Below are 8663 nucleotides of genomic sequence, written 5' to 3'. Positions count from 1 at the left end.
CCATAAATCATAAGATGATGCAAATTGTTAATACATAATTAGGCATTTGACTTTTGATATTAATTAATTTCAAATAGATATAATTCATAACATTAGTTAAGCTTTCTCTATCCCATTTTGTATGATTGAAAGGCATCTCCTTTTGTTATAAACTTTTCAAAACATTTCTCAAAAGATAATTTATATATATAAATTGAAGTTGATGTGCAATTTTTTTCAACTTTTATTTTGAAAAAATATTTTCAAGTTATGAGTAAGTTTAATATAATTTTTTTCTTATCATATATTTATTGAACTAGCTCTTTCAATTGTTAAGTGCTAAGTATGATAAAGTGGTCCTTCATGTGTTTAATTATTTATATTCAACTTACAAGTATACAATTTTTTTTTTCATTTGACTTGTATAATTTAAGGAAGTTATTAAAATGCTATAACCAATTTCTTAAAAAATAAAAATAAAAAAAATAAAATAATATATATATATATATATACACTATAAACTACTATAAATACTTATTATATGTTAGAGCAAAGTTCTAAGATATTCTATTTATTTTTTCATTAAGTGTTTTATAAAGTATAAAACATGTTTATTATAAAAAAACCAGTTTTTAACGCGAATATTTGTACTTGCTGAGAGATGTAACATTATATATCACTACTTTTTCTAATACTATGATTAATATTATTTGATTTGGATAATTGTATAAGCCTTGTCAATATTTTGAACCAACATTACAACATACGTGAAGAAGAATTAGCCTAAATATTGGTTATAATCCAATGATTAACAATTAAAGGTTTCGACTTAGAGAAGAAATGAATTTGTCTTGTTTTTATTTCATAAAATGATATCAAAGTCGACAAAACTTTGATAATGTCTAACATACTTGCACCAACAAATTCTCTGGTGGAAAGTTTTGTTTGACACGTTATGTAGAAACACTAGAGAAACAAAAAAATGGATGTAAGACAATAGTTCTTGTGTGAAAAATTTATGACAAGATAAATGATCTACGTTAAAGTAAAGGAAACTTTTATGAAAAACACGTAAAGAACAATTGTTTGAACCAAGTTTTTTCATCTAAGAACATGGTAACTATACAAAGTCTTAACTAATCATTTGATAGAATTAAATATCAGAAGACAAATTGAAGTATCATAAGATGAAATAACAATACTACACTTGAATCAATTAGTGAGTTTGAATATGTGGGTATAATTGCACCATATGTATCTCACAAATTGTTACATGATAACTGTTCTAGTTTTTTTTTTTTTTGTGTACTATTTTATTTTTGTTTTTCATAAAATTGGTAGGGATATTTTAAATACGTATACATGAAATCTCATTGTGGAACAATTCTTTGCGGTGGTGAACATTGCATTTCCAAGAATTCAGTGGAATGTGGATGTGAAAATTAATACAGTAATATTTAAAAAAACATGGATCGTCCTTGTTAACTTTACTAGATGGAACCATAAATATCTCTATCATTGGACCGATCATTATTGTTTTTACTATACCAATAACTACAACATATGTCAATCCATTTTATACTGTACAAATGGATCAAATTTCTTAAATATGGGAAATCAAGATGCTGAAATTTTGTAAATGCATATTTATATAATTGTAAATATTAATCATATGAAAATATGAAAATATACTTGTTTATTTCAACAAATCAATACTCTTAGAATGAATAAATTGTGAATTTTAAGTATTCCTTAAGAAAGACACGATGTTGGCAAAAAACATTAAGGTAACCATTAGAGAAGAAAATAGTTAAAGACCAGATTCTATCGTTTGATAGAAAAAGTACAAATGTGCTTATTCATTATACGATTGAGCTTATAATTATTTTATGAACTTATAATAAGAACCTTGTGTCTGAAGTAAATAAATTTGTTACCTTCACGTGATAAAATTTTAGATACAAATAGGGTTTCTGAATTTTTGTTGTGTGGTTAAGAGTGTGTGTGTTCTTTTAAGGTTTAAGATCAAAACTTTTGATTTTATCTTTCGTAAATCTTTGTGTTTAGTGGATTCTCAGTGATTTTGTTGAGGATTGGATGTAGTTCTTGGTGTAAGAGTGAATCGACATAAATCTCATGTTCAATTCTCTCTCTCACTCTGATATATGTTTTATCTACTGCTTTATAGTGTTCTATGTTTAATTCAAAGTGTTAAATTAACATTACAACTGGTTTGTATTTTGAATATATGTCTGGTGTGCTTTTTATAATCATTTGAACGGAGAAATAAATTATTTGACTTTAATAAGTTTTCAATCTGACTCCAGCTTTTGCAAAAATCTTTTGAAAACAATTCACCCCCTCTTATTTTAGGTCACCTATTATAACATTAATAGTTGTAGACGCTCCTCTTAGAATCTTTATCATTCATTGTTTAATCTTGATTTTTAAACCCATTTGATCAAACATGTTGATAGATAAAAAATTTCTCGTAAGTTATGGAGCATACCTCACACAACAACATATCCCAGTTATCAAACATCTTTAATGTAATAGACCACATGTCTTGTACCTTACAAACTTTATTGTTCCCAAGAAGGACTACTGTACCTTCTTTCAGTTTTAACGTCTCAAAGAACTCTTCCATAGGACACATGTGATAAGTGTATCCTAAGTTCATGACCTAACTCCTTTTTGTATCAGATGCAAACACCACCAACACCCTTGCAGGCAGATAGCTATTAGATGTTACATCAGTTGTTGAGTTTTCAACAATAACAATCAAGAAAACACATGAACAAGTGAAAGAAAGCTCTTTTATTAACACCAAAAGGTTCTATACATTGAGTCTAATGCAATATAGAGTACCGTCTATATTCATAACAATCTCTATATAGAGAACCTAGACTAATAACATAAAACCATGAAGACAATTATGCCTAATAAATGCCTACACTAGACGATATAACACATCACTACTAGACGATCTCTAGTAAACGATTTTTTGTTCCCTTTTATTAGATGATTTAATCGTTTGATTGAGTTTTTCAATAGACGGTCTGTTGTACTTGATTTAGAGTCAATCATCACCAAAGTAATATTTAATTATTGTAATTTAGAGAGAAAAGTATTCATAAAAGATTTGTATAAATCAAGTATTTTTTTTAAGCATATATTGATTTAACTCAAAGTTGAGGCATTCCATTATAGGTATTTGAACACTTGTACAAACATGTAATGGCATGGGTATACTATTCTTAGAATGATTTGTTGAGACCTGGACGATATAAACTCTAAGATTTTTTATAATTTGTCTAACCCAGTGGATTCTTTGAGAGATTTTTTATGATAACAAATACTTATATTGAAATTTATTGTATATACATGCATTTATTATCTGAACATTTTAAAATGTTTTGTGCTAGTTGAAGGACAACTACCATTCAATGGTACAATTAGTATTAATGGTAGATGATCTATATGTGCTTAACAACAAATATTTTTCTAAGAAATATTATATAAAAGTTGTTTCAAATATTAAGATTCATATATTCAACATTATAATCCAAGTGTAGAAAGATTTTATATTAAATGATCATGAAGTAAATCTTATATGGAAACCGTGTATTGCGTGATAGGTGTTTAACAGACATTTAATGTTATATATGAAATCTCTTTTTGAATTGTTCCCTTTTCAAGAAAATTCATAAGCACAAGTTACAAGATCAAGACTTTCTATATCAAGATTATAATAAAGCACATCAAGGAATGAATAAAAGATTCCATGCTGATGATAAAGATAAAGTAAAAAGTATATAGAGATCAGAATTAACAAAAGAGTTATTGCAACTGTCATCGGTAAAAAGTTATATAAAGGAATTAAGATGAAGAAGAAGAAAAACACAACAACTGGATACAATTATTTTCATTTTTTATGCTCATTCTGTCAAGTCTTCACTCATTGTGGGGGAGTGAAACCATCGTAATTCATGAAGTAAATCCATTGAGATAAAACTTTTATCTTTTTTTTGTACGTTGTTATATTTTTTTTGAGATCTTAATGTTAGAGGAGGTTAAGATGGTATAACCAAGAGTGATTTGTGTATTCAGATATTTGTATAGTCCTTTGTAACCAAGAGTGATTGATTTACTCATTGCAATCAATCCATTTGATTAGTGAAACTCTTAAACAATTTGCTTAAAAGATAACTAGACGTAGTATGTGACTTTGGGTGAATTAGCACTAAATAAAATTATTAAATAAAAAATCAAATTTAAAAATAAAAAATAATTAGTTGCTATATTGACTAAATAAAATACTATTTTAGAGACTAAAAAAATTATTGATATCTAAATTAGTTTCTATTATTGATAAATAGTTTCTAATTTGGTATTTAATTAGCTACCAAATTTTATCTACCAACTTTAGAATCTAAATAATTGGTAGCTAAAACCTTGATAGCTAGTTAGATACTAATTTAAAAGCTATTTATCAATAATAGAAACGGACTCAGTTGACAAAAAAAATCAATCAGCATGGACTCAAGTTGAAAAATACAAAGATTTTGGATACTCAATAGAATTTTTTAAAAAAATAAAAACTTAATTAAAAATATCTAAATCTATGAGAGACTTAAAAGTTATTTAAATAATTATTTTATTTTTCATGATGTAGAGATAGGTAAGCAATAACAATGCAAGGTATAATCACAACAACTTAATTAAGTATTTTTTTTAATAAAATTATGTAAAAGAGTTGTTAGAAATTAATTTATGTATAAAATAATTTTAATATATAAAAAAACTTCATATTATTTATTTATTCAGAAGTGTTCATAGCATATCTTTATCTATATTCTAAAAAATATTATAATTTAGTACGAAAAGCAATCTCAGGTTCACTTGTGTAAAGCATTTTTGCTCTTCATTCAGTGTCACTTCCTCTTATGCACCCCAAACTTTGAAATTACTAAAATATGACTCTACCTACCTACCCTTTTCAGCACGAATCTATTCAGACTTGAAACACTAGCAAAGCACAATGAATTCGCCTTTTCATTGCAATTTATCATTATTCATTCCAAACTTGAAACATTAACAAAGCTAAATGCATCAAGTACTATTTCTCCTTGGTTACTCCAAGAATTCTATACACAAGTATAGCATCAAAGTACTTTCAATTTTTCTCTTTCTCATTGCTTTTTGCATTTTAAATTCTAACACACTCCTTAATAACCATAATTCAGATAAGGCAATTTGTATATTCCTTGGTTTCTGAATTCATAAGTCAAGTTTGAGGCAGGAGCAAAAGTCAGTGATTCTTACACTCCTATTTTCCGACTATTTAAACTGCAAGAACATGAAGTGTTTTCATGAACCCTAAAATTCACTTGTCTAGAACACCCACAACACCACAAACACCCACCAAACCAATCCCTTGCACAACATGACTGAGACACCACACCTCAGCCAGAAGTTTCAACAACTGCAAAAGGCAAAGGAAACACCAAAAAATGCATTCCCAAAGATACAAAGGATAGCACATTACCTCCGAGGTAGAAAGCATTTTGCCCAGCATTACTCACCCAGGTTGGTTTCAATTGGTCCAATCCATCATGGTAAACCGGAGCTGGAGTTGGGAGAAAAGTACAAGCTTATGTGGGCAGCAAAGTACCTTGAACGCACCAAACAAGATGGTCAAACTTTGTACCAAAAGATTGCATCAAATATCGAACAACTGAAAGAACGGTTTGCTGAGGATGTCATTAGAGACTTCCCTGATGATGAAAAGCTCTCGTGGATGTTGTTTGTGGATGGATGTTCTCTGCTACAAATCTTGGAGAAGGGAAACCTTAATGATCCCCATGAAATGAATGTTAAGGTTGACCAAATGGTTCTTGTGTGGCAGGATGTGCTTTTGTTAGAGAACCAACTTCCCTATAAAGTGCTTAAAGACTTGTCAGGCCACCAGAATGATGCCACACTGGTAGACATCATGAACAACTTTCTTAAGTGCCATCATTTGTCACCAGTTAGAGCAGATCAAAGAAAAGAAAATCATGATCACAAGAATGAAGACAGGTATAATTACCAACTTTCAGTCTCAAACCCTTGATAGATTGTATTTTGTTAAAAGTGTAAATACTTTAGTTCTACACATGATGACATATTGCATGTTGCTATGTCATAAGTTGGAAACCTTAACCTTCTTATAAGTTCGGACATGTTTCTTAAATAATGAATCCGTACGTATTAGACATTGTTACGCATACGATACTCATATTTTTATAATTCTAGTATGATTCTAACCAAATTTTTTAAAATTGACAAAAGGAGAAACATCTTCCTTACACAAAATAATGAAGATGGGGACGAAAGTGTTTATGTAAATAATGAAGACACCCAGCAGCATGAAGAGCACATAATAGAAGTAAGTAAGGAATTACCTTTTCATCTTCTGGATCAGCTTCGCAGATATGTCCTTGATGATCCTCAAAATGAATCCCAACATCAGAAAGGTGCCAAAAAAAAGAGTGAAAGGAATCAGAACCCAAATAATGAGATGACAACATACAGGAACATAGGGGAGCTGAGAGCAGCAGGGATTAAACTGAAGGTAGAAAAGTCACGCAGGCTCAGAGACATCCACTTCTCTTATCGCTGGAAGTGTCTATGTGCTGAACTTACGCTTCCTCAGATCACAGTTGATGACACAACAACTCCTAGTTTCCACAACTTGATAGCGTATGAGATGTGTCCAGATTTTGAGAACAGTTTCGAGATTTGTTCCTTTGTGGCGTTCATGGACTCGCTTATTGACCATCCTGAGGATGTGAAGGAGCTGAGATCAGCAAAGGTTCTGCACAATGCACTTGGGAGCGATGAGGAAGTGGCAAAGCTCTTCAACACCATAAGCACTGACTTGGTGCCCAACACTGAGAGCTATTCAGAAGTTAGATGGAAAATTGAGAAGCATTATAGGAAGAAACACAGGGCATGGATTGCTCAAGGTTACCATACTTATTTTAGTAACCCTTGGTCAATCATTGCTTTCCATGCTGCCCTTTTTGCTATAGTTCTCACTGTCATCCAAACTTGGTTTGCCATTAACCCTAGAGATCCATCTTGAAATTTATTTCTTAGTTTTCAATTTCTGTCACAAAACTTACATTCAGGCCCTAGATGCATTTGTTTGGGATAAATCTTGGTAATTTCTGTTTGAGGCTTGGTTGAGAATGAGACGTGAGGTGTTTTTTATTTTTTATTTTTAATAAGGGTCGAGTCATTCTTAATAAATTTATATTTATTTTTATTAATAAAAAATACTCTTTTAGTATTATTTTCTAATCAAAATTAGGAGTTTCACTTTGTAACAGCCTCACATTAAAATACTATTTCTGATTATTGTATCTAAATTTTTTAAATTTAAACTCATCAATCTTATTTTATATTCTCTATTTTTAGCATGTCATTATGAAATAATATTCTTATTGTTGAAACGGTTGCAAATTTTATATTTCAGGGTGACCGTAAAAAGAAAGATCTAAGAATATCATGATTATTATAGGATTTATGGTAAAAAAAAGTCACAGAATAATGGAAGCACCGGAGGGGTAAAAATATATTGGTAGACCCTAATTAGTAACAACCATTCATAATTTATTAACGTAACACCCAAAAATTTGTAGTTTTAAATGTGTTAAAATATATCAATTATATATAAGCTCCTCAAGTGAATATTAGAAAATATGTGTATTTAAATAATTTGAATATTTACAATTGAAACAGGACACTATAGATTTCTAGCAAAATTACAGGTATATGTAAAATTATCTGTATCAATCATGATCGTAGTAGGTTCTTGTCAATGGCAGGTAGAATTTGTGTTATTAAATCGGTGCTCACAGCAGTACCCCTGTACTACCTATCCCTTTTCAGAGCACCGAAATCGGTTTGCAAGAACATTACTAGTATTCAAAGAAGGTTTCTGTGGGGCTGGGGGAAGGAGAAGAAGTCGATCTCATGGGTAAGTTGGAAAAATGTTTGCAAATCAAAACAGGAAGGAGGGCTGGGGATCATAGATATACGTGACTTCAATCATGCTCTATTGGCCAAGTGGAAATGACGGTGGCTCTCGGATGAAAAAGGAAGATGGAAGGACATTCTGGAGTCGAAATATCAAGTAGGAAGTGAGGGGATGCACTCATCACTTAAGCTGCAGTCTTGGTGGTGGAGGGATCTTTATAAAGTGTGTATGGAGGGAGGAGGACAGGGATGGTTTCAAGCAGAAATGGGATGGAGGTTAGGGCGCGGTGACAGAGTAAAATTCTGGGAGGACGTGTGGGTTGAGAATACCAACCTCAAATCCTTGTTTCCCAGACTGCACTCTATATCCTGTAATTAGGGTCAAATAGTGGAAGAGGTAGGTGGGTGGGAAGGGGATGTATGGCGATGAAATTTAAGGTGGAGGCGGGTCAGATTCGAGTGGGAATCGGTGTTGGAAACAGACCTAGGTTTATACATCTCTGGGACTGTTGTTAAAAGGCAGGAGCAAGACACTCGGGTGTGGGGGATCAATGATAAGGGGTGTTTCTCAGTGAAGACAGCTTATGCGAGCATAAGAGGCGATGGCACTCGCATTGCTGTTTTTGACCTTCTATGGAAGGCCAAGGCCTTCCCCTCTG

At 31.2% G+C, this 8663-nt stretch overlaps 1 protein-coding gene across 1 annotated transcript; it reads left to right on the top strand.

Annotated features, from left to right (window-relative positions):
- The first annotated feature begins 5282 nt into the window (after positions 1-5282).
- LOC137837124 (UPF0481 protein At3g47200) lies at positions 5283-7332 on the top strand. The gene is made up of 2 exons (XM_068645990.2): positions 5283-6060; positions 6313-7332. The coding sequence occupies exons 1-2, from the start codon at positions 5426-5428 to the stop codon at positions 7106-7108; spliced, it is 1431 nt and encodes a 476-aa protein (XP_068502091.1). The 5' UTR covers positions 5283-5425; the 3' UTR covers positions 7109-7332.
- The last annotated feature ends 1331 nt before the right edge of the window (positions 7333-8663 follow it).

This window comes from Phaseolus vulgaris, chromosome 4, assembly GCF_051622355.1.
Source record: "Phaseolus vulgaris cultivar YP4 chromosome 4, ASM5162235v1, whole genome shotgun sequence".
Lineage (NCBI taxonomy): Eukaryota > Viridiplantae > Streptophyta > Magnoliopsida > Fabales > Fabaceae > Phaseolus > Phaseolus vulgaris.
The sequence above is the reverse complement of the archived record's forward strand: the minus strand, read 5'-3'. Positions and strand labels throughout refer to the sequence as shown.